The sequence below is a fragment of the Pezoporus wallicus genome, unplaced genomic scaffold, assembly GCF_028554395.1.
Source record: "Pezoporus wallicus isolate ANWC-B61680 ecotype Strahan unplaced genomic scaffold, APGP_CSIRO_Pwel_v1 scaffold_7736, whole genome shotgun sequence".
Taxonomy (NCBI): domain Eukaryota; kingdom Metazoa; phylum Chordata; class Aves; order Psittaciformes; family Psittacidae; genus Pezoporus; species Pezoporus wallicus.
Window position 1 is genome coordinate 1,994,137 of NW_026636574.1, and position 25,788 is coordinate 2,019,924.

Genomic DNA, 25,788 nt, shown 5'->3' on the forward strand with positions numbered 1-25,788 from the left:
TCAGGAAATAAAACTCGTGCCTCTCAAACAAAATACATTCAGTCCCATGGAGGTGTAATGGCATTGCCGAATGAGGTCGGAATTGTCCCTCTGCTCACAGACAGCGTCTGTCAATACACCACATTACAATGCTTTATGACCTTTTATCACTAACGACTTGTTGACACGATAACCGAGACCAAACCAACTTGAATCCCATTGCTGGGCTCAGACAGTGAGTCAGCCTCTTACAGCCTTCAACTTCGATCTGGCAGGTCCACCAATGCCAGAGGCTCCTGGAGCCAAGGGTGAGCTCGGGGAATATCTCACACTATTAATGGGAATTACCAAAGGCAGCACTCAGGACTCCTCAGTGCACATACCCAGGGATCCTCCAGTTTGCTTTATTCCCACTCAAATTTGCTGGTGCGGGGGGGGGGTAATTAGCACATCCCTGTGGTGCTAATGCATCTCTGGTCAGTGATGTAATTATTCTCTGTACCACAATTATTATTAAGTCAGACGTTTTTCCTTGTAGAGGAGACATTCACCCCAACAAGAACAACTCAAACAAGCTCAAGAATGAGCAGACATCCTGCAGCCACTTCCCTGAGGGCCGCAGATGAGAGACCAAGGTCAGGGACAATCCTGGATGACTGTGAGCGTTCTGGGGGTCCAGCACGGAGCCAACCAGTGTAACATCACAGAGGATGGTGTGACCTGACGCCGATCTCAGCCTCACTGCACAGAAGCTTTCACTCTCCACCTGCACACCCAAGTGTGCTTCCGCTCCACCCTTGTCATGAAGCCTCTAAAGAAGGCAGGGGTCTTCTCCAGGACCACTGCAGCTACACCGCAGGCCTCTGCTCATTACCTTTGTCTGCATTATCCTGTATTTCAGGGATTTGTATTGTATTTTCAAAGACAAGCAGCAAGCAGCTCAACCCTTTAATATTAGTATTCGCACACAGAAACACTGAATTTTCAGCTGAGTATCCAACACCTAATCACTTCCCTGCACTAGGAACCCGCAGCTCCACGTTTCAGAGACCCGTACATCACTTTTCCTGCAGCCACCCGCACTCCCTGCCCTGCTCGGGGCCAGCAACACCCTCTGGGCACTACAAGCCCTTACCATATGCCCAGTGGAATAACCTCAACCCCTCCACGGCCCGATAACCTTGGTGCCTCGGAAGGGGCATGAGCCGTTACCGATAAATTGGGTTCCCAGGATGGTAACGGCTCCGGTCCGACAAGAGGCGGAGGGGATGGGATGGGACGGGACAAGTCACCCTCGCCCTAACTTTGGGCCTCATTTACACCAACCCGATAGACGTAGCCTGAGGCGAATACAGCCGCAGGGAGCGCGCAGCCCCACAGACACCGGGCTCTGCCCTCCCGCTGCCCCCCTCCCGCGGCCCCCCCGCTCAAGCCCGACCCCGCATCTCCCACCGGCCCCGTCCCGCCACCCTCCCACGGCCACCAGCGCGTCCTGCGCTCCGCCGGGCCCCCTCCGCCCCGCGGCTTTCCGCGTCCCAACCAAACCCCGCGGCCCGGAGCCCCGCTCGGGACGCGGCTTCGCGAAGGGCGCTCGGCGGGGTTGGGTGGGGTGGGGCTGGGCTCGGGGTCCCGCGCCCCCCGCCCCGCACACTTACCCCTCCCTGCGGGCGGGCGGCGGCGGCTCCGGGCCCGCGGGGGCTCTCGGAGGGGGCGAGGGCAGCGGAGCGCGGCGACACCCGCGGCCTGAGCCCCGCCCGCACCTGCCCAGGTGCGCCCGGCGCAGCCGCCGCCCCGCCCCGTCAGGCCACGCCCCCTGCCCGGAGGCCACACCCCCCCCACCCCCGGTTCGGTTCTTCTCGTGGGTGGGAAACCGGAGCCGTGAGTCAGGAGCGAGGGAGCCTGCGGGAGTTAGTGATGGGGTTCAGTGAACGGGAAGAAAACGGGGGATTTCCCGTCTCTTTCCATTCATGTGCTGAATCCCGGCTTTGGGAAGGTTGACGTATCCCGGGAGCAGCCCTGGGTGAACGTTTGAAAGTCTTCACATACAGAGAAAAATCCTAAAGGGGCTCCAGGAAACCTGGAGAGGGGCTTGGGACAAGGGCCTGCAGGGACAGGCCAAGGGGAATGGCTTTAACCTGCCTGAGGGGAGACTGAGATGAGCTCTTAGGCAGAAGCTCTTCCCTGGGAGGGTGCTGAGGCGCTGGCACAGGGTGCCCAGAGAAGCTGTGGCTGCCCCATCCCTGGCAGTGTTCAAGGCCAGGTTGGACACAGGGGTTTGGAGCAAGCTGCTCCAGTGGAAGGGGTCCCTGCCTGTGGCAGGGGCTGGAGCTGGAGGAGCTTTAAGGTCCCTTCAACCCAAACCATTCCATGATGATGAATACCTTATCCCCCATAGTTATTCCCACTGTATAAAAACACAATATATGGCCAAATAGCGAGCAGCTGGAAAGAGACACAGACAGAGAGCTGAACTCCCAGCCAAACTATGAGGGATCTTTGATCTCTCAAAGGCTGCCTTCATCCTCCCCACATTCCTCCTGTCCACATGCCCATCCTGCGTGGTGATGGGTAAATTTAAGGATGCCACAGGTCTGCTTTCCTTGTGGGCTGACGCTTGAGGAAGCAGACACGGGTGATGCGGCACACGCACCCACACACCTGGGCTGTCTGAGGCAGAGAGTTGGGACCAGCTGGGGCAGAGCTTTGCTGTTTCTAGAGCCTCTATAAGGACCCTTGACTGCCCAGCCCATGAGTGGGGTCTTAGGGCAGGTCATGGCTGTGGTATGGAACATAATGGAGCAAAATGAGAGGCGAGGGCTGCTCCAGCGTGGGTTTAGGATCTCCTTTGCCTCCAGTTTCACTGAGGCTGGTCCTCCCGCAGCTGTGCCCGCCTGCACCTTTATTACAGGCTCCGTGCCTTCCCCGAGTGGGAACGCGGATGCCAAACCAGTGAGTGTTCCAGCCCAACGCAGGGTTTGTGTTTTTCTTGAGTCTCTACAGCCGGCGCTGCAGCGTGTGGCAGCATGTTGTGGTAGTGAACCGGCAGGAAACAAGCTCTCCTTTTCCATGCTCTCAGCTGGGAAACTCTGCAGCTTCTGAGCTGTCTAGGTGAGAATCTAGGGATAGCTCATTAGGCAGGACATGTAATGAGGCATGTAAGCTGTTTGCAACTAACCATCCAAAGTGTTCGCTCTGACATAATATATAAAGCATTGATCCTAACCCAGCAGCCAAACAGCACCAACCCCTTCACTTTTTATTCTTTCTGCTTATATTTACCTCTACCTGCATCTTTTTTAAGTCAGATGAAGAAAGCCTTTGGCTGACAAACTGTACTTCATGAAGCGGCAATCTCCTGGCTGTGCGACAGCAGCTCTTTCACACAGTGTACAGAGCGCGCACTTTGGGACAATGCAGAGGAATTTTCATACCAGGAGCTATAGGATTTGCTTTTATTTTGGTGCCAAATTAACATCAGTACTTTTATCAACACGATTGTATCGTGATACCTGCGATAACACCAGCTAAGCTTTGTAACCCAGGTCTCTTGCAGTCCTTTGTTCCTAGCTGGAAAAGGCTGGAGTCATCAAAACAAAGAGGAACCATTTTCTCTCCTGGGAACAGATCACTAAGTTCCCATAAGGCAAAACAACATTATGCAATGAGGCAAGACAATGTCCTGGGCATGTGGAGTCTTGCTGTCTGCTCACAGCTCTCGCATTCCAGCATGCAGCCGTGGTGCAGCACAGCACGAAATGGTGGAAAGCTTCACCCCAGCACATGCAGAACTCCCCTGATGTGCTGCTGGAGAAAGAGCCATGAGGTCTCCCCACCCTGTGTCTCCCAGCAGCTCTTTACGACCCAGAGAGAACCCATGTGCTTGCCAGGATGGTTCAACAAATATTCAAGGCCAGGTTGGACACAGGGGCTTGGAGCAAGCTGCTCTAGTAAAAGGTGTCCCTGCCCAGGGCACAGGGTTGGGGCTGGATGAGCTTTAAGGTCCCTCCCAACCCAAACCAGTCTGGAGTTCTGTGAAATATTGGAGGGAAAAAGCTGTTTCTTTACATGATCTTTGTAACTGAGGATGGGGAAGTGGAAAACACAACAGAACTGGTTTATAAATACCACAGTGACTGTGCCAAAGACTGTTCCAGGAGGTCCAGCAGAGACCAGGGCTGGGGAATAGATCCAGTGTAACCTTTTCTGATGAGCCAGATTTCAAGCTGTTCTGCTGCAGACAAGTCATCTAAGAGGTGTAGGCTGAAACCTTTACAAAGGGAAGGATGGAGTGTATTCATTACATTACATTGTTTAAGGCACAAAGACCAACAGTACTCCTGTTAAAACAAGATTAAAATGTACCTTCCTGTTAAGAGAGCAGCCTTAGTCTTCTTAGTAACTGCTTTAGTCCTTCCCATCCAACTCCATGCTTGCAAAAGGAGGATAGAAGTAGCACAGCACTTAAGACTCTGAAATGAAACCATGCATTGCCTGGGTATGCTTACACACAGAACTGCAAACTTATACTTTACTACATATCTGTATCTACACACACAGCCACATGCACTACCAGTGATGAGTTAAAGAAGCAAGCAGATTCAGAGCAAACCCTATTCCTACTGTAGGACGTGAATCACTGCCCTGTTCTGCAGTATCAAGTTTTACACTGAAATTTGATCCATGTAAGACGCTTTTCATCCCAAAGTAACTAAAAAAAGTACAGTTTGTTAAAGAAGCAAACAGCATAAAACCTTTGGGCCTAAGGATTAATGCAACAGGGAGCCTACTATTTCCTATCAATGCTGCTTCAATCCTCTTAAAGGAAGAATCCCATCCAGATGCCAGGCTGGCTCAGACACATTTATAGCTACAGGCAATTTCCTTCCAGCTGACATGGATAATGGTTGAATTCTGAACACCTGGAATGACATGGATAAAAGCTGGTGGCTCTAGCAACTAAAGCAAAGCACAGTAGGTTGTATGTAAGGGGGGGGCTTGGGGCTTGGGGCTTGGGGCTTGGGGCTTGGGGCTTGGGGCTTGGGGCTTGGGGCTTGGGGCTTGGGGCTTGGGGCTTGGGGCTTGGGGCTTGGGGCTTGGGGCTTGGGGCCTTCCTTTGGCATGGAAAGAGGCTGGAGTAGAGCTCTGAAGTAGAAGCAAGCAATATTTGTTAGTAAGAGTAAGTAGGAGGTGTGTGTTAATAATTAAAGGCATGGAGGGAAAATAAGAATAGCTCAATGTCTAAAAAATTAGAGAAATTAAATAATTCTGTTTCTTTTAGCTGAGAGTTTTATGAATGAATTGTGGAAATGAGACGTGTATTTATAGCTGCATGCATTTACTTGTTCTCTTGGTCACTTTATATAGAGAAAAGCCTATAGTAGGCATTTAATTAACTTTATCCATTAGCAGATTTCTTCACGTGAGTGCTGTGTGCTTCATTTTTCAGGGCTTGCTTTCTGTAGTTGGTGTTTGATACCACGTCCCTTTTCTCTGAACCACTGGGTATCCCCAACAAGAAGGTTATACAAGCCCCAGCAGTGAACCCTGGCTTTCAAGTTCTTTGACATGAAGCTATTAGTGTGCAGAAGGATCCTGAGCATCTGGGCTGTGGCCCTAAATAGGGCACAGCCTGGAACATCTGAAGGTCTCCGTGGCTCATAAGTGGGAATCTCCTAATGATCTTAGCTATTTTTAAACATGCCTCATGCCACGCTTTATACTGCTCTAAGGCAGAGAAGCAACTGTACGATCACCAAGTGAGCACCCAAAGCTGTGGTGGTGAAAACTAGGAGGAAAAGAGGAAGAAGAAAGCAAAACATAAAGAAGGTGAAACAGCAAGGCAATATTACCATCAAGTAAAGGCACAAGACAGCAAGAGGACAAAGAGCAAGCAACTAAAGGTGACAAAAGGACGAGACAAGCAAAAGGCTTTGGCAGGGTTTTCCTTTGGTTGTTTTTATCTTGCTTTACGGAGCAGAATGGGACAGCAATTCACCAACGCTGAAGGGGAGCAAACAGAGATTGATGTTGCAGAACTGCAGGAATGGTACAAGAAGTTTGTGGTCGAATGTCCCAGTGGGACCCTCTTCATGCACGAATTCAAGCGGTTCTTCGGGGTCCAGGATAACCGTGAAGCAGCAGAGTACATTGAAAACATGTTCAGAGCTTTTGATAAGAATGGGGTAAGTGGTGAGGAGGTTTTGAAGTTATTTATCTAATAATTCATGTCTTTCTGCTGCTCTTTGGACCTGGATTTGGTGGTGCTGAGGCGCTGGCACAGGGTGCCCAGAGAAGCTGTGGCTGCCCCATCCCTGGCAGTGCTCAAGGCCAGGTTGGACACAGGGGCTTGGAGCAAGCTGCTCTAGTGGAAGGGGTCCCTGCCCGTGGCAGGGGTTGGAGCTGGAGGAGCTTTAAGGTCCCTTCAACCTGAACCATTCCCTGATCCTATGAGCTTTAGGCAGCCAGTTTTTGAGACAGTGTTGAAAGAGCTTCAAATAGCCAAGATGGTTACATGAGGAACGCATCTCTATTATGATAGAAGGGGAATTATAGACAGAGGAAAGTCCTACTCAGGCTTGCTATACACTGGATGAAGTGTATATATGCGGTATGAGCAGGTGGCATGTAACAAAATATTGATTTTAGCTGCTCAAAAGCAAAGGAATGCTGAACAATTGGGACATTCTGGTTTTAATTCCCATTGCTGTGTTTGTTATCAGACACCTGGGAAAAGTGGGCTTTCTGGTTTAGTAGCAGTTCATGCATACCCATATGCTGGTGCAAAAGAACCTCATAGTAGCCTGTGCTATTTTAGATACTCAAACCAAATGTCATTTGATGGCTTTTGTGTCATCTTGAAATGGGCAAGCAATGCTTGCTCCTTTTTTCCCCCCCAGAGCTCTTGGTCATGCTCAAAGTAGAGGGTTTGCTGTGTCTAACTACAGGAAAAGAGGCAACAAGTCTGTCATACCTCAAATACACCAATGTCCCTTCAGCTTCCCTTGCAGCCAGTGACAGAATCACATGAAAGAGGCAGCAAAAGTCAGTTTGTCAGGAAGGATTAGGAAAAGCTCTGGAGGGTGTGGGCTGGTCAGGCTGGTCTTGGAATTTGAAGTTGGCAAACCCAGATTCCTGCAAGTTACTGAAGGTCCTGGTCCCAACCCTGTTCGGAAAGCTGTGCCTGAAGTGTTGTGGATCAAGCAGTGGGCAGGAGGTGAAGTCCCATTTTGAGGAGCAGCTCTAAGGAGTCTGAAAATCCCTTTCCAAGGGATGCTTGTGTTTGTATGTTTTAAGAACACCAAATTAGGCTTAGGCCCATGGTTTTGCTTGAATGTACCCATGGTATATAGTCAGTTAAGCAGGACCTAACCATCTGAAGGACCATCAGTAATATGGTAAGAAGCTCAATTGTTTCTTTATGCTTGCTGGCCTTCAAAGTCCAGTAGCAGCAGTGTTTCATCATGGCTGTGTTGTTGCAGAGCATTTCAGTGCCAGGAAGGTGGTGCACAGCCCAGACCTAGGGGTTTGCTGATGGGGTGGGGAAGGCTGTAGAGTGATTTGGGGCCCTGGCTCATCCCTGGGGATGGTGTTGATCTGCATGAGAGGTGTCTGCTGGATGCTGTGGAGGGAGCTCTGCATCCCTTCCAAGGCTGAAGTCTTCCTCAGTTGGATCAAGATCAAACAAGGGGAGAAGGATGGAGGAATGGGGTGATGGTTGGGTGTTGATCTTGGTGATGAAGCAATTGAGGCCACTGAGAATGGCAAGCCCTTCCCAAAAAGTCACTACCTCCTGCACTGATCCTCATCTGCCTCCCTGTCCTCCATGTAATCTGTGCTGTCGTTGGGGTACTTAAATCACCAATCTCTGGAGTCCTGGTGCATGTCCCCCTTATTGCAGTGTCAAATTGCTTTCCTCTCCAGTGTCACACTCCTCATGGACTCATCCTTGGGGCGCTGGGGTCTCAAACTGGCACAAATGGTCTGTGAAATAGCTGTCCCATAGATTATCTTTTGGCAGTTTTAATCCAGGTTTTGTAAGCGGTTTTATATCAAGTATTCCCAGTTAAGTATCATTCAGCAGCTGCTTTCATGTTTCGACAGGATAATACCATTGATTTTCTGGAATATGTAGCTGCCTTGAATCTCGTTTTACGAGGAAAACTGGAACACAAGCTGAGGTGGACATTCAAAGTGTATGACAAGGATGGGAATGGCTGCATAGATAAACCTGAGCTGTTGGAAATTGTGGAGGTAAGTAGGCATTGCCTCATCACTCATTTAAGCAATCACTGTTCTTTGGCAATGTAGTGATGTACATGGGGTTTGTGATAATCAGGTTTCAAGGCAGCTGTGGGTAGTGAGGAAGTGAAATTGCCTGACCTTGGAGGAAGGGTTACATGCTCAGTGGTTTGATGGAGCCCCATGGGGTGGCTGAGGAATCATTCTACCCGCTGCAGGCAGCCTGGCTCTGCTGCTGCTCAGAAACAAGGCATCTGGGTGCTGTTGTGAAGTTCCTCTATCTCTGCTCTGCCTTTCCTTTCATCCTTCTTACACCAAGATCCATTGCAGTCACCAGCACAAGAGAGTTTCACCCCATGCCTGTTACAGGAGTCAGGTTTCCTGCTTTAGTAGCTGGTGAGGATATAGAGAGGCACAAATCAGTGCGGAAATCCCTCCTGCAGTGATTGAGTTCTGTTGTTCTGCACTTAGCTGTAACTAGTGACTGTGTGAGAGGAGGCACGGGGCTTAGCAGACAGTCACACACAGGGTACCTGGCTTCTTATTTTAAGGCAAATGTCCTTAGGTAAGTATCTTGGTGCTTGTGCTGGACTGCAGATGCTGACCCTTGCCCAGCAGTACCCATGAGGCTCAGTCAATGGTTATCAAATACCCGAGGTGAAAACCGAAACTGGGTCTGTGGACAGAGCCTTTTGGCCAGAAGGTGTGACCAGCTTGTTACCTGCAGCACCAGGAGGATCTGGGGTGTGTGTCTGGGGCAGGTTCAATTATAGTTTTGAGGTCAGCCAGGAATTGGCCCGAGCTGTGTTAGGCTCTTCCTAATCCCCTCTCTGTTAAGAGTTCAGACAAACCCTGTCAGCCTAAGGAGTGAAGTTAATAACGAGCAGGTGGTTGTCATGGGAGGAATGGATAAAATCTGCCCCTTTCCAGTGACAAAGTGGGTCAAAATGTGTGCTAATGCAGGCTTGATCTTGCACCTTGGGCGCGGGTTCCTTGGGGGGAGAGGGCAGGGTAAGTCCAGATGTGCCTGGCCTCAGATGTTAAGAAGTCATACTCCAAAGTCAGATTTTCCCAGCTGTGAAACCCTTTCCTTGTTCTTTGCAAAGGAACCCTGAGGTCTGACCAAGATGTGTAAGGAAAATGGGAGTGCAGTTGCTTCAAAGAGCAACTGAAGTAATCCACAGTGTGTGTGAGCGTAAGGTCAGAGGTTTCATTAAAGGTCTGAGGCTGTCGAGTGACAGGTCTTTGCAGAGAGGTTCAAACCACAGCCTTTGTATAAGACCTTTACGCTGCTGGGGGGATAATGGAGTTCACTGCTTTTCATTTTCCAGTCCTTCTAATCTGTGAACTTCTTTTCAGTCCATCTACAAGCTGAAGAAAGTGTGTCGGTCAGAGGTGGAGGAGAGGACGCCATTGCTCACGCCAGAGGAGGTTGTGGACAGGATATTTCAGTTAGTGGATGAGAACGGGGATGGTAAGTGATGGATGGCTCAGATTGCATTCATGTGTAATGAAGTTATCTGTGCTGGGCAGGCTACTTTAATTCCATCTATCAAGAAATCACTTAGGGCTGTTATGTTACTCAGACACACTGGGTTTGGTTCTGCTTTGCTTGTTGGAATCAGGGGGAAGTTGGTGCAGCAGGACAAAATAATTATGCATAATACAGAGGATTATATATATGTATAATACACTATTTTGGCTGGATTTTGATGCCACACACATCCTCTGAAAGCCTTCAGCAGCCAGAGTGTAGGTCCCAGTCCCAGCACAAATACCTTGAGTAAAGACAGTAGCTCTAGGCAAATTGGAGCTTGCAGGATCAGACTTGCAGTCCTCCTGAAGAGCATGTGTAAGCTAATGCAGCGTTTCATGTTAGCTGATGGGCTGGGGTAGGTGTGAATGCATTGGGTTCCAGCCTGGTGGTTTCTCTGTCAGCTAGCTGGGCTGATGTGCATGAGGAAATGAAGTACAGCTTTTGTCTTGTTAGCATATTTTCTGAAACATAGATGGATTTCTTTCCTGCCTTCCTCTTCTTGTCTTACTGGTCACGTTTTGTCTCCCCATCTTGTTCCCCTCATCTCATACACAGGGCAGCTGTCTCTTGATGAGTTCATTGATGGGGCCAGGAAAGACAAGTGGGTGATGAAGATGTTACAAATGGATGTAAACCCTGGGGGATGGATCTTGGAGCAGAGGAGAAAGAGTGCTTTGTTTTGAGAAAATTCAGGTTTGATACAGCTGAAAATGTGATGCTGACTACAACTGTGGCTCTCTTGCTCTAGGGTGGTAGTGGTTTTCCTTTTTAATACAGTCTCAGCATCCAGATGAAAACTTCAGTGGTTTAAGAAGCCCTATCTCAATCTAAAACCCATGTGCTGCAGGTACCCCATGAATAAGTCAGTCTATGTACAGAATACCATGTTTGCCAGCTGTGGTTTTTGGTTGCACCCCAAGGGACAGACTTTGTGGCTTCCTGTAGTGGATCCTGAGCAGGGTTTTAGCCTGAGAACAGATGGGATTGGGAAGTGACAGTGGTACTGTCTCCAGTGCAGACTAGTGTTGGCATCATTCATGCCTGTGAGACACAAACACATCAACCCCAAAGTAACAGCAGAAGAGGTGGTCTGGCAGTCTTCATACATCCAGGATGTCTATATGTATGTTTAGTAGACTGTACTGCTAATGTAAGATATTGAACACCAACAAATGACTCTCAAGTGTGAGAACTGGATTATAAGCAGAGCCAGGCCAATATACAGTTGAGGAAAACAAGGTGTGGGCTGGGAGGTGGAGCAGTAACTCCATCTTGCATCTCCCTCCTGGGGACCAGACTCTGCTGCTTCTTCCTGTTCAGAGACCTGGGTTCTGTGTGGCTGGAAAAAAGCTATTTCCAAACACTGAGCAGCAATAGAAAATGTACCTCTTCTTGACAGCCACTTGTAGAGGTCAGACTTGCACAAGTGTGGTTCTGGTCCTTTTGAGCCCCTGTTTCTCACCTGCATCATCACTCTAAACAGCTTTCCCTGCCCTGTGAAGACTGAATGAGCTTGAGGAGCTCCAGGACTTTCACTGCACTGGGACAAGTTTTGAGTGGAAGGAGAGAGAAGGGAAGAGCAGAGTTTTGCTCTCTGCAGTGAGAGGATTGGTGCTGCTTTATCAGCAGGACCACAGGATGGAGCAAGTGACAGAATCCGAGTTACTAAAGTGGTACAGTGGTTTTACACTGGACTTAATTTAGCCACGGGATATAGGTATAAAGTTTGCACAGTTGTAGGCTGAGCTGCTATTCTATCCCATATTCCTACATATATACATCTATGTGGAAAGAGAGTTTGGGTTGAAACAAAGTTTTTGTTCACCTTAGTTGTTAGCAAGAAAATAACACGAGTTTTTGTGGCTTAATTTTCCCATGGGATCAGTGGGCCAGCTCATACCCATGAAAAGATTTGCAATCCCTTTTTTGTGGCCTTTCTGACTGTATTATCTTTCATTAGTTGGTTAGCTTGCTGCTTTGTCCTGGCAATTTAACCAATGGAACAAACTCAGGAATATGAGGGATCCATAGGGATAAGACACAATCACTGCTAGAGTTCAGATGCACATTTCCATGTCTAAATGGCCTTTTGAAGAGTGCTCTGGAAATACACGCCAGCTTGTGGCATGCTCGCTTATCAAAGCTCATTAGACTTCCAGTTTATGCTGCTGTAAGGCAGCTGTTTAAAGCTCATTCAGGTCAATAGCTGAACAGCCAAAGAGCTGGAAGAAAAACCTGACTTCTGACCTGAGAAGAAGAGAAGATCTCGCTTGCCTGGAAGAGAAATTCTCTTCACTGGTTTTCCAGCTTGTTTTCCAACAAATGTTTTCGTGGGAGGATGCAAATCTCTACTTCCTTAAATTTCAGCCTCTCGACCAACCTAACACACTGCTGCTCACACAACCCTTACGTGGATGCTTAGTGACTATAGCTGCGTTGTGCAGGTTTACTTCAAGGCTTTCAGTTCTCTTACTCTGTTCGCTTGGTCGCATCAGGCAGAGGAAGGAGCTGTTGGGTGCCCCCCGCACCAGCAGTCCTCTGTTGGGGTGGTAGAGGGCATCCTAACACTGAGCACTTGGACGGTTGGTGGTAGAAGTTTTGTAACACATGGATTTAATAAAGGAATTGTGTATGAAAGTTCTGCTTGGTTTGGAGTATTTGTTTTCACTCAGAATGGAGGCAAAGACCTGAGTATGACCAAAAGCAGCGTCTTTAGAACTGACTTAATGAATTTAAGGAGGTGTTAAGTGTAACAGCTAACCTGGGTAAGACAGCTACCAGGTGGAGAAGACAATGCCTGTTCTAATCCTGCCAAGACTGAAGCAGGAACCTCGAAGCATTTAGGACTCAAAGCACTGGACGTGGTAGTGGGATGGTTCTATCTCCGCTGGCCTGGAAAGCCCCAGGATGGTGGCAATGCCCATGGTGAATAAGGCCTGTGTTGGATAAGGCCTGTGTTAGTGCTGGCATAACCCAGTGGAAAATCATTCCTATTATCAGTTGTGTAATCTTTTGTCAAGAAATCACAAGGTGCTTTAGTTTTAGTCCTATTTTTAAACCCATAGGTATAAACGCTTTGATCTCCTCCCAAACTCAGTGCAACGTTCACATCAAGCTGTTGATGTCAGACCTTTTGCATAATCCATTTTCCAGACTTACAGCCCAGCTAGGATTGGATTTGACTGATCGGATTTCCTTGGGGTCTAAATTGGGAGATAGGATGGCTTGGAAAAGGCAAATGCCATGTGATGTTCCTGAGCTTCTACCATCTGCTCTGACGTTTGATGCCTCTGAAGGTGGGCAGGATTGAAGATGGAATAATCAGGTAAGAAAGCTGAAGGTGAGGCTGCTGTTGAAGGAGGCTGGTGGGGAGAGGCACCAGGGAGCAGCAGGAATCTTATCTTGGGATGCTCTGGGATATTCCTGGGGGAAGCACAGAGCTCTGCTTTGCATGCTCTTTATTTGCCTATGCTCTCAGAGGGGAGCTTCACCCATGGATAGCTGGGGCTTGGTGGCTGCCCAGGGGTAAGGTTTGTGTCTGGGTCATTCCCAAAGCACCCATGTGCAGCTTCCCATGTCATGTTGAACTGAACGGCCATGCCAGGACTTACACAGCCCCTTGCTGGTCACTATAGGGACTTCTTGTGGTCTCACCACACTCGTTTCCTCACCGTACCTGTGCTCAGGTCTGGCAGGATGGGAAAAGATGACTTTCCTCCTCCCCTTCAAAGGGAAGTGCACCTCAAATTTAGAAAGTATCTCAAACACATCCCCCTTAAATACCCTCTATTTAGAATCACAGAATGGTTTGGGTTGGAAGGGACCTTAAAGCTCCTCCAGCTCCAACCGCTGCCACGGGCAGGGACCCCTTCCACTGGAGCAGCTTGCTCCAAGCCCCTGTGTCCAACCTGGCCTTGGACACTGCCAGGGATGGGGCAGCCACAGCTTCTCTGGGCACCCTGTGCCAGCGCCTCAGCACCCTCACAGGGAAGAGCTTCTGCCTAAGAGCTCAGCTCAGTCTCCCCTCTGGCAGCTTCATGATGCCAAAACAAAGGTTTCTGCACTTGCATGAGACAGCAAATGTGTCCTGCTGGAAGCAGAACGATTGACTGAGGGAGAAAAAGCACAACCTGCAAGAGCCTTGTCAAACAGCTTTATTAGTGCGCTATGAGAATGGCACTACAAAAGCTTCATGGTGAAACACAGTCAAATGAAAAAGATGCCCAGGAAAAATGGTCAGAAAGTTGCTTATGAATTGCAAGCATCCAATGCCAAATAACAACTTTCATCTAGCCAGGAGCTCCTTCCTGGTGTCCTGTATTGCCTCATATGAGGTGAGGAAATCCCTCTCGAGGAGCAGCCAAGGCACAACCCCAGCTTGGTGTGGGGCTGAGGCTGCTGCTCTCACAACCTCCTTGTGCGTGTGCTGGGTCCTGGGCACAGCCCCTGCTCCTGGCACTGGTTATCAGCACCGGGAGATAAGATTCCTGTGCCCAGGATGCTTTAATAAGGGGTGACTGGGGTTTATTCCACAGGGGACGGTCCCTGAGCCCACTGTGCCATGGATGGTACCCATTGCCTGCTCAGGAATACTCAGGTGCTTGCGGATGCTCATGGTGCGGACATGGTGTCTGGTCCATCTCTAGCAGCACAGCCCTTCAGACTGCGTGCAGTTTGCTGCCGTTGTCGTTAAAACCACTCGAGGGTGCCACAGAGCGTAACTTGGAGGAGAGGTTTTGTTGTGCAGCTGAGGAGACACGCAGGAATCTTCCTACAAACGGGCACAGCTTTTTCCCCTCTCAGGTTACCGCCATCGCAGCCCTTCCAGGTATTCCAAACAGAAATACTGAATCCCAGCCTGGTTTGGGTTGGAAGGCATTTGAAAGCTCATCCACTTCCAACCCCTTGCCATAGGCAGGGACCCCTTCCACTGGAGCAGCTTGCTCCAAGCCCCTGTGTCCAACCTGGCCTTGAACACTGCCGGGGATGGGGCAGCCACAGCTTCTCTGGGCACCCTGTGCCAGCGCCTCAGCACCCTCACAGGGAACAGTTTCTGCCTAAGATCTAATAGCATGCCCTGAAAGTTCAGATAGTTGTTCAAAAAAGGCACCATTCTGTGTTTTTAATGCTTTAAAAACAAAGAGGAGCCACTGCATTCACCACTCCCCTTTTTCTAGCTCATAGGTGGTTTTCTCTTAGAATCATAGAATCATGGAAGAGTTACGGTTGGAAAGGACCTTAAGATCATCTCATTCCAACTCCCCTACCATGGGCAGGGACACCTCACACTAAACCATGCCACCCAAGGCTTTGTCCAACCTGGCCTTGAACACTGCCAAGGATGGAGCATTCACAACCTCCTTGGGCAATGATCTTACATGATCATTAACGATTGCTAACAGAATAATAGCAAATGAAAGCAGCAACGGCTAAAAATGCTGATCTTGTGCTCTGGAAATGTGCATGGAGAGAGAAGGTTCGGGTCTGCTGTGCAGGTTTCATACGTGTGTCCTTTGGGGACCTCCTTTCAGTGCTGGCAGCCCTGGGGTTCATCCCCTGCAGATGCTGGTGTTGGCCGCTGCTTGGTGTGAGGCTCTCTTGGTGCATTGTGTCCCTGCATCACACAAGAGGTCCCACTGGCAGTCCTGGGGGGAGATGTGTGCTTCCAGCACGGTGAGCTGCCATCACAGCACCCCTCTTCACTGCTGCACTGGGCAGGACCAAGGCAGAGCCCCAGACTCCCCTGAGCCATGTGCCAGGGGAGCGGTAGCTTAGGAGCAGACCCTGGTCCCTATAGTCTATCGCTGGCTGCACTGGTGCTGGGGCAGCTCCCACAAACACATTTGTTTTAAGGATGCAAAGGGAGGGAAGCAGGGACGAAGGGAAGGCATCCCAGGAGCCTATTGGGCAGCCTCTGCCTCCTGCTGCGGCTCGTGCGGGTTCTTCCCATCGTTCTGGATCAACCGGACGATGTGTGTCAGGTCCAGGCTGCGGGTGAGGATGTCGAGCAGCACTTCATCCTTCTGCACGCCCTCCATGAACTCTTCCAGGGAAAGCTCGCCTGCAGGAGCACAGTGGGAAAAGGTCTGTTCAGCCCTGCAGCCTCTCTGCTCCCACTGCAGCCCCCCTGGAGTTACATGGACCATAACACGGGGTCCTTCCTGGTGTCCCAGGTCTGTGTCGTACCCCCCAAACCCCATCCCAGCTAAATCCTGCCAGTACAACAAGGGACAGTTTGCAGTGGCTCCAGCCCACGGAGGGGATGAGTTAAACCCTCATGGGGAGCTGCTCTCTTCCACATCCTGGTGTTTTGGGCCATCCAGCATCTGGAATTGCTGTGGCCTGCAGGGCAGGGGGAAGCTGGGAGCAGGATTTGGCTTTGCGTAAGGAAGTTCCTCACCATCTCCATTGATGTCGATTTTGTCAAACACCATGTTTGTGAATTCCTCAGCCGTCATCGTTTCGTTGCACCGGTTGATGGCTCGAATAGCCTGGAGGGGAAGAAGGACACAGGATAACTACCGAGTGTTGTGAGGTTTGTGTACCGGTGGGTACCAGCAGCTGAGTGACCAGATGTGAGAGACCAAAGCTTTGATGCAGGCAGTTAGTTCTGAAAGGAATAAATCCTTGCTAAAAAACCCAGAGATTAAAATCCCTTAAAAAGGCAATCAATGCATTAAAAGATTAAGCGCCCGCACTGGGATAAGCCAGGAGCCGTCCACCTCTGCAAATCCTGCGATTAAATCGAAGTGCTTATCTCAGCCTGGGTTGCAGTGGACGTGCTTAAACAGCCTGCGATGGGGAGACAAGGGCTTGCTGTGGGGCTGAGCGTGCCGGAGTGGGGTGCTTGAGGCAGGGCGGCCAGGCCGGTGGGACTGGCAGAGGACACGCAGCAGGTTTGGCCACTGCCTGTTCATTTACCAGGGAGGTGTCCTTTGGGTTGGAACATTCCTGTTGCAGCCTTTCTATGTACCTGCATCCAAGGACCCTTGTGGGTGATAGGAATGGGAAAGGCTGAGCCGCTCACCTTGATGATGTTCAGCAGCTCTCCCCGGTCAATGCAGCCGTTCCCATCCACATCGTAGAGCTTGAAGTACCACCGCAGCTTCTGATCCACCTTCCCTTTGAGGACCAGACTCAGAGCTGCCACGTACTCCATAAAATCTATGTAGCCGTCCTGGAAGCAGAAGGGTAGAATCTGAACGAGACTCGAAGCAAAGAGTCAGGCAGGAAGAGATTTTCCTGGCCAGTTTATGGATGTCCCCACTGGAAGACTCCATGTGCTGAGGGCTCTGTTAATCCACACAGGGCTGTTATGTGTTGATAACAACCAAACTCAGTGGGTGCACATGGCTTAGACTAACCTTCAAAGCCAGCCTGAGCGGAAGGAGCCTATGCAAAGCAGTGGTAATTCAGAGGTCAAAGAGGAGCAGGTTTACACAGATGAACCCTGATGGATTACCTGATGTTATCCTTTACAGCTCTTTTCCGCTGCTTTTTTCTCCCATGCAAAGCTTCAAGAGAGGAATGAGCTCAGGAATTCCCCCAGTGTTTTGGGAAGGAGCTGCTCTGTCCCTGTGCCATTTGTGTGTCTGCTTCACTCTGTTACCTCGAAAGCACAAATACTTTTATCTTTGACTTTCCTCCCCGGTGTTTGCCGAGCACCAGCTCACACCACAGCATTCAGAGACGTTCAGCTGGACCCACAGACGGCTCCCAGGCCGGGTTATGGTACCATTGGCACCAATGCCACCACCCTGTGATGTTCACAGCTTCTAGGGTGCTTGCTAAAGTGCCACAGAGCATTTTGATGGCACAAACCATTGGGATAGAGAGCGCTTTGAAGGAAAATGATAGACACTACAAACCATGGGCAGTCATCAATAGAGAATAAGCCAGCGTTTTGTCAATGAGAAAAGCCATCAAGGCCTGTTCAGGAATAGATCATCTGCTTTATCCTGCTGCTGCAGGTGCCGGATTAGGTATAAATTGATACTAAGCCCCATTCCCAGCAGGATTTCCTGTGCATCAATTCCTTTTTCAGGCAGGCGTTCAAACACGGGGCAGTGAGCAAGGTAAAGGCTTAAACATAGAATCATAGAATCATGAATGGTTTGGGCTGGAATGGACCTTAAAGCTCATCCAGCTCCAACCCCTGTCACGGGCAGGGACACCTTCCACTAGAGCAGCTTGCTCCAAGGCCCTGGATGTTTCTTCCCCTTGGAGTCACAGCATCCATCTGCTTCTCTCACCTGGCTCCAGAGCTGGGAAAACAGCATTCCCAATCTCGTGCAGGTGCTTTGGGACTACCCTGCTCCAGGGATGCAGCACAGCCACAGCCTGAGATGCAAAGCCTTTCCATGGGCAACAAAAGGCCTGAGCTCCTTACTGTATGGGACTGAGCACATGTAATAAAAGCAATGAAACTCTAGTCCATCTATAACTTAAAACAATGGAAAACCAAACCAGGTCTGTTCTGCAAAGCAGAGCTCGTGCCACGCTTGGGAACTCTCTGTTTCTGCATGAATGCAGCACTTGTTCTCACCCCACTCGCTTCTTCCTCTGTCACAACACTCGATATATGAGGGTTAAAGGGCACCTCATTGGAAACGGATCACAGACACAGATAAAACCAAACTATTTGAGTCATTTAAAAGGAAAACATCAGCTCAGGGCCAAATCTTATTTCTCCCAGAGCAGGCAGTAAATGGGGAGGTTTTGCTGCCATTTTTCACTGTACATACCTATCATTTATGATGCCAAAGAGAATCAGACCATCCACAGTGACACACACAGAGTCCTAGCGCAGTTAGGGTTGGAAAGGACTTTAAGATCCTCTTGTTCCAAGCCCTTTGCCACGCACAGGGACATCCATCCCACATACACCCACGTACCCCCCATGCACATCACACCCAGAGCCGAGCCCTGCCCAGGCTGAGCGGGGAGGACGATATTTACCTTGTTAAAGTCAAACGTCTCAAACATTTGCTCAACGTATTTGTTGGCAGCAGGACTCAGGTTTTTTAAGCCAAAGAACTGCTTGAACTCATAGAGGGTGAGCTGGCCCGAAGGACACTCCGTCATGAACTTCTTATACCACTGGTGGCACTCGGTGGTGCTCAGCTCCTCCACGGATTTCCCGTCCATGTTCCCCATCTCGGCTCACTTTGCAGCCAAAGCAATGGGTGTTTTGAGGTGGAATTTGAGGGCTTTCTCTTGACTTCTGCTTCTTGCCTTTAGAGTCTCGGTGTCGGTGCGCTGCAGGGATCACTCGTTGGGAAGAACCCAGCTGCCTGTGTGTGGGTGATGGAGGCAAAAGCCACCTCTCCCCAGGGAAACTCCAAAGCACAAAATCCTCTTTGGACAAGAGGGTGGCATTTAAGTACCCAGCAAATCCCTCCCCGGCGGCCAATGAGGCGCAGGGGGGCGATGGGCTCCTGCCAGGCATTAAGAGTTGAGGGTTAAAATAGAAAGGAGGTAAAATGGGCAAGTCTTGCAGATTACAGGCCCAGCAGGGGATTACGAGGGTGGAATTTTCTCTGAGATGATGTAATCTCCTAATCCACCTCATTTATGATTTGGGGGGGGGGGGGGGTCACGTAAGTAATACCTTTTGGACCAAAATCAGAGCGAGAAGAAAGAGAAGAACCACTCGGAAGTGCTGCTACTGAGGTTTGGTCTCCTCTGCCTGGAGGATTTCCAGTCCGAGCCTGAAATTCAGGAAGGGGGAGGCACCATGTCCTCTCCTGTAAGAGCTGCTGCATGAGGGTAAATTTGGTGTGCTGGCACCAACATAGGAACATAATTGCTTTGACTGGTAAAGCTTTAAGTGCTCTAAATGCAGACACCACACGCTGTGATGATCCTCTCCCAGGGAAGCTCTCATTCCTCCCAGCTGATGGGGCCCTGTGCTCTATCTCTTCAGTGCTGGACACGGCACATCCCATGTTACCAGCACTCAGCTGATGCAAGTGCTGTTGAATGCAGCTTTGATTTTCATTTATGATGAATTACCATGTAAATATGACCACAACCAGTGCTGGTTTTACCCTGATGCACAGCACTCAGGGAAGGACTGGGAGATAAAGTAGCATGGACCAGATCATCCACTAGTAATAAGATGGATGTGACAACTGGATCTCAACCTGCAGAGAGTCTGTCCTGTAACACTTACTTTTGTGTCCATGTATATAACTTTAAGACAAAAAGCCCAGCTTTTATGTGTTGCAGAGCTCAGTATTGCAAATTAGGAGTAACTCTGCTAAAGCAAGTGGCGCTCTGCAAGTGTAAAACAGTTACAAAGAAGGAATTAGCTTGGGAAGTGCTAATCCTACACTGGCCAGCAGCAACAGGCACAGCTCTGCGAGCAAAGTGGTGCTTTAGTGGGTGCCCTGGACCCTGACCCACTGCCAAAGGGATGTGGCTGGGATAGCCCGTCCTGTGGCACACAGAAGGGTTGCAGTACTGAGACATTCATTAATAGCAGAAAGGTTGGGTATTAAATGTGGATGCAGGCTCAGCAGCTCCTTCAGGTACTTGCTAGCGGTGCATCCAGTTGCCCAGGATCAGAATCCCTCACCACGCTCACAGGGAAGAGCTTCTGCCTTAGATATTTCATGCTGCATTCTGAGGAGAGCTGCAGGCACGTACCCCCGCCATTTCAGCTCCAATTAGCATCTCTTTTCTGAGCACCACAAATGAAACACGCTTTTCCATTCACAAAGGACAACGCTTTGCCTGTGTCTGGGGAAAGCCTGGTGAATGAAGAAGTCCTTCCAAAGCACGAGCAGAAGCCAGGTTCCTTGTGCAGATGGGCCTGGCTGGGTCACCATTCACACACTGCCTCCACGTAAGCTGGTAGCAACAAATGACAGGACAAACAGGGCTAGGATTTGAGAGCAAAACCCACCCTGCACGTTTGTCTGAGGAGCAGTGACAGCTTCACCAGCCATTGCGGTGCTCCCTGGTTGTGGCTCAGACACCCAGCGGGAAGCTGAAGTCACACCAGAACACATCACTGCTTTCATTCCTTGGGATTTATTGGGTTTCCCTGGGGCTTTTTGCCCCGGATGGGTCTCCATTTCACAACGTTTGCACTCGGGACATCCATCACCTTCCTGGTGTGATCGGTGTCGCGGTGGAAGCGGTACCCGCACGTTGCCTTCTGCGCCGTGGAGAAGGGGCTGTACGAGTTGGAGCAAGTGGATTGGTAGAAGAGAAAATGGAAGGAATTGGGCTGACGGTTCCCATAATGGGCGACAAAAGGAATGCAGTGGGCAGCCAAAGGCCGGGCCCTGTGGGGCTGTGCTGGAGGGGGCTGGCTCTTTGGGATGGGCGGCGAGTGGGAGGCATCCTGCTTCTCTTTGGTCTCCTCTGTTCCCTTTGGTCTCTTGTGGTCTTTGCCGGGGGCTTCTGGTGGCTGAGTCCTCTATGGGGCAAAAGAACCAGACAAACGCACTGCAATTGACCGCACACTTTGCTCTCCTCACCAGGGCAGAAGGCCCCTGTACTAGTAACCAAAAAGCAGCAAGTTAAGCAAACCAGCAGAGCTTATGGAATACCAGCCTGCTTGCACCCATTGCAAAGGCAGTCAGTAGGCAGTGTAAATGCAGAGAAGGCAGCTATTTCCATTTCATAGAGTCACAGCCTGGTTTGTGTTGAAGGGACCTTAAAGCTCATCCAGTTCCAATCCCTGCCATGAGCAGGGACACCTTCCACTAGTGCAGGTTGCTTCAAACCCTAGCCAACCTGGCCTTGAACACTGCCCTTTCTTTAGCTAAAAATCAAAGGTGGCGTTGCTCAAAGTGCTTAAAGTGAGTTTAAAATCAAATGATGCACTGGAAACACAGAAAAGGCTTAGTGGAAATGAAGGAAATCATAGTGAGAAATGCCCATGGCAAGACTCAAAGCACTTGATTCTCTCTTGACTGGTTATTTGTAACAGGGCAGAGTGAATATAAAGTGCTACCCAGCTTCTGATGTCCCTGCTGTCAGTCTGACCTGGCTCCCCCTTCCACCTCTTTTGGAGGATGCAATTCCTTTCTGTGTTTGGCACAAGGAACCCCAGTCCCAGATGGAGATCTCAACCGTGACAGCTATAAATGACAGCGGTACCTGTTCCTTGTAAAGCCTGCACCTAACCACAGCTATGGCAAACCAGCCATGAAGATGGTCCAACCCCATCTGACCCACAAGACGCAATGGGATGTATCAGTGGTGACGGAACCATAACGCTATCCTTTGCAAACACAGCCTGGGGCATCAGCTCAGCAGCCTCCGGGTCACCCTGTGGGTGCCTACCACCACCCTGCGCCTTGTGCTGCTGTGCTCACTGCTCTTCCCAAATCTCTAAGTGGGTTTCGCCCTCCTGGGGATGTGCAGGGAAAATCTGGGTTGTTGATAACAGGCAAAGCTCTTCCCCACCACCAGCTGGGTCACGTTGCTGAAGTCCTGGGGCAAAGCCAATGCCACCAGCCCTATGCACGAGCTGCCCCTGTGGTCCTCGGTCCATCACCGGCTTCACTGTGCATTTACATCCCCCCTCTGCAGAGGAGGCGGTGTGGACGTGTGCCCCAAGACACACATGGGGCTGAGCTGTCACCCCTGGCTGCTCCAAGGCTCTGCTTGACTGAGCAGCTGTTTGTGCTGCTGTTATTTAACCATGACTCAGTTATCTTGTGTTCATTGATGACTCCTCCGTGCTAATGGAAACTGGCTCTTCCCCAGCAATTAACTGCTTTACTCCTGGGCGTCCTAAATAAACGCTTTGCTGTCTGCCTTTATTTTTAACCCACTAAAGAGGTTTCCTAGTTTCCGTGACGCCCTGGCTTACCGGGTGCTCTATTTCTGATCCTGTGCTCTGAGCACTGCCTCCTAAACCTGTTAGGAGGGGGACACCAGCAAACTGTTTAGAAATCCCCTTCGAGGGAAATGCCCCCATCCCCATGGGCTCATCACCTTTTTTTTGCTACCCATTTCCCCATTTCATTTGCCAGATGCTCGCAAGGTTCCATTGCTGGAGCTCAGGACAAGCATTATTTCATCCAGCACTTAAACACTTTACCCCCATTTTCTCCACTTAAAGAGATGGATTTTGGCTCCTGAAGAGCACAGTTTGTACCATGACCATCATTTCAGTGTGGTTTGCGTGGCCCTGCCCCGAACACGGATTTGCTCAGAAACGATCCCGTTCACATGTGTGCATGATTATAGCTCGTGGCCTTTCTCGCTTCGGAAGATAAGAGACAAGTACGCACACGACTGCAGGTGCGTCCACCCAGCAGGGAGGCGTTCGTGTTATTAAAGCAGTGCAGTTGGGGTGGGGAGCAGAGGCCGTGGCTGCTTTGAAAACCCAACTGCTAAGTCATGTGGATGCTTTTGAGGTGTGCAAGCCTTGCACGCAGTCGGTGATAGGGGCTGACAGCCGTTCCCAGTGACAGGCAGGGTACCGTGCCTTGTGAAGCACTCTCGTGATGGGGTTCAGCTGCCCCGGGTGTTGCTGCTCATCCCTTGGGGCACCTAAGGGTGCAGAAACATCCTCCTTGCTGGGGGAGTGCATCTGCTTACGTGATCCCTGTCTTTGAGGGGAAGCATCAGCTCAATGTCCTCGGTGCTATTTATGGCACTGCCAGAGCTCAGTGGCTGAATGAAGAATCCCACATAATCCTATTGCGTCCAGTTATGTGTTTAGAGATCCCTAATCCCTGCTAAACTGCCTGTTGTTTCTCAAGGAACATCCTCACAGGTGGGGTCACAGAGAGAACAACGATTTCAGTAAATCAAGGGATCACCAAGGGTTCAGACATCCATTCTAGATGAGGGTTCCCCTGCCCGTCCTGCCCTGTGCTTCTGCCACCCCCCTTGCCCTGCAGCAAGAGAACCCTGATCCTGCGCTTGTCCCTATGGAGCCATCCCAGGTCTGTCACACAGGGTTTGCTCTGAGTTCTCCACAGATGATGGTGATGCAGCAGGGCAGGGATGAGGCATCACACCAGCACCACCAGGACCCTTCCGTCCCGGCCGCCCATGGGAAGGGGATGGGGAAAGCAGGAATCCCTCCTGCCAAGCCGTGAGCTCCCACCTGCGAGGCCATCTCCCTGCTGAGGACCCGCACACAGGGACCCCGGCACACGGGGCTGTCAGTGCTGGAGCTGGAGGCAGCGCTGCCGCGGCTGCTGGGGCCATTGGGACCATTGTGACCATCGGAGCCATTGTGACCATGAGGGTGGGAGCTGTCACAGTGGGACCCAGGCTGAGCAGGGCTGCTCGGGCCCGGCGTGCTGGGGAGCACAGGGGCTCAGCCACGGAGATGAGGAGGGAGCTGCTTCTCCTATGGGACAAGGGAGGGATTGCATCCAACGGGAGCCACCGCTGCTGCCCGTCCATGGCCGGAGGGTTTCTCCTCCCATCCCTCCCCGGGTCTGGATGAGGATCCGCACCACACAAGCGCTTCACACACCTGCGGATGCACCCTGTGCATCTGCAGAGTGCTGCTCCTCACGCTGATGCAAAAGCAGATTGTTCTGGGGTGTTTACTTGTAATAGGATCAAAGGCAGCCTCACACTGTGGCGTGTTCCATCACAGCAGAGCTCACATGGCTATTTCTATGCCATAAAATCCGATGGCGATCTTCCAAGTGCTTTCCCGAGCTCTGTGCTCGGCCCACCTTTAGCTGTGTGGCCTCAATGGAGATAGGAGAGTGGCACTTGTCCTCCCTTAAAATAGCAGCCGTACCGCCACGCTGGGCATCTTTGCTGCCCCTTTCACATGCATGCTTTGCCAAAAGCAAACCTTCCGTGCTGCTCTTGCAAGCCCTGGGCTTTCCCTGGTCTCCCGGGGTGAGGTCTGTGCTTTATTAGGAGGAGGAAGGTAAAGAGCAAACGTTTTTCATCTGGAACAGACAGGAGGGTGCACATGAGCTCCTGTGTTCACTGCGATAATAAATTCACCTTGGAACACTCATCCCTTCCTGTTGTGAGGAGTGTGTTTTCCAACGCGCACCACCCAGGGTGAGGCTCAGCCATCGCTGCTGGTGGCTCGGGTACAGCTCACAGCCATGGAGCTGCTCCGGAGTCCCCCCTGCCCCAGGGCAGAGCAGTTCTCCAGGGCTGAATCACACCTTTCTCCTCCTGCAGAGCATCCCTGCGGCGCTGCAGCCCCTTTGATGTGTCCCTGGTGCAATGACACTTCGTAGGACACCGCCGTTCACGAGCCCAGGCTTTCTCGTTCCGTGGGATTTTATTGGCTTCTCTTCTTAAAATAGCTCCTTTTCTCTTTCCCCTTTCCCTTCACTTTGTCTGTGTATCCTGCTCAGTTTGGTCACTCAAAGACTGAATATCAGCAAGCACATATGTCCTGCCCATCATAGAATCCCAGACTGGTTTGGGTTGGAAGGGACCTTAAAGCTCCTCCAGTTCCAACCCCTGCCACGGGCAGGGACCCCTTCCACTGGAGCAGCTTGCTCCAAGCCCCTGTGTCCAACCTGGCCTTGAACACTGCCAGGGATGGGGCAGCCACAGCTTCTCTGGGCACCCTGTGCCAGCGCCTCAGCACCCTCATAGGGAAGAACTTTGGCTTAATATCTAATGTCAATCTCCCTTTCCAGGTCCTTCATTTCATCCGATTCCTGCTTTCAAGAGGTGTCAGTGAATTTTCTTTCCATGTCTGGGGTTCACAGGATTGGGTCCTGCACAGAGCTCTCTGGGGCAGTGCTGTTTCCCAGTTTCCATTCTTTTCCTGCTCTTGCCTGCGGGCAGGGCAATCCCTTTGCCTCCCATCCCAACTGAAACCCAACTGTGGGTCCCTGTGGCGTGTTCCTGGGCAGATGGCTGCAGGATTGTCCCCGCTCCCTGCCCCACACAGGCAGCAGTTAAGATAACTGTCAGCAAGGCGTGAGTCCCGCTAATTGCAGGGCTTGTGCATGGCACAGAGCTGTCCCTTCCGCAGCACCGCTGCTGCAAGAGCCGACTGGGAGCCGGCTGCCATTGGAGCATGGGGCATTGGGCATAATTGTGCACACCCCCTTTAGACAGGG

General features: G+C 50.7%; 3 protein-coding genes across 3 annotated transcripts in view; 1 reads left to right on the top strand and 2 right to left on the bottom strand.

Annotated features, from left to right (window-relative positions):
- Positions 1-5,871: 5,871 nt before the first annotated feature.
- Positions 5,872-10,906, top strand: GUCA1B (guanylate cyclase activator 1B). Its single transcript, XM_057400587.1, has 4 exons — positions 5,872-6,161; positions 8,080-8,229; positions 9,577-9,691; positions 10,310-10,906. The coding sequence occupies exons 1-4, from the start codon at positions 5,958-5,960 to the stop codon at positions 10,435-10,437; spliced, it is 597 nt and encodes a 198-aa protein (XP_057256570.1). The 5' UTR covers positions 5,872-5,957; the 3' UTR covers positions 10,438-10,906.
- Positions 10,907-15,585: 4,679 nt separating this feature from the next.
- On the bottom strand, positions 15,586-19,174 carry GUCA1A (guanylate cyclase activator 1A). The gene is made up of 4 exons (XM_057400589.1): positions 18,713-19,174; positions 16,782-16,931; positions 16,155-16,245; positions 15,586-15,815 (listed from the first exon to the last, which is right to left on the bottom strand). The coding sequence occupies exons 1-4, from the start codon at positions 18,908-18,910 to the stop codon at positions 15,655-15,657; spliced, it is 600 nt and encodes a 199-aa protein (XP_057256572.1). The 5' UTR covers positions 18,911-19,174; the 3' UTR covers positions 15,586-15,654.
- A 2,247-nt stretch (positions 19,175-21,421) lies between these two features.
- LOC130594701 (adenosine receptor A3-like) overlaps positions 21,422-25,788 on the bottom strand; it is a 161,693-nt gene continuing 157,326 nt past the window's right edge. The window contains exon 2 of the transcript XR_008971144.1: positions 21,422-21,502. The gene's annotated coding sequence lies outside the window, so the exon portion shown is untranslated. The remainder of the gene's footprint in view (positions 21,503-25,788) is intronic.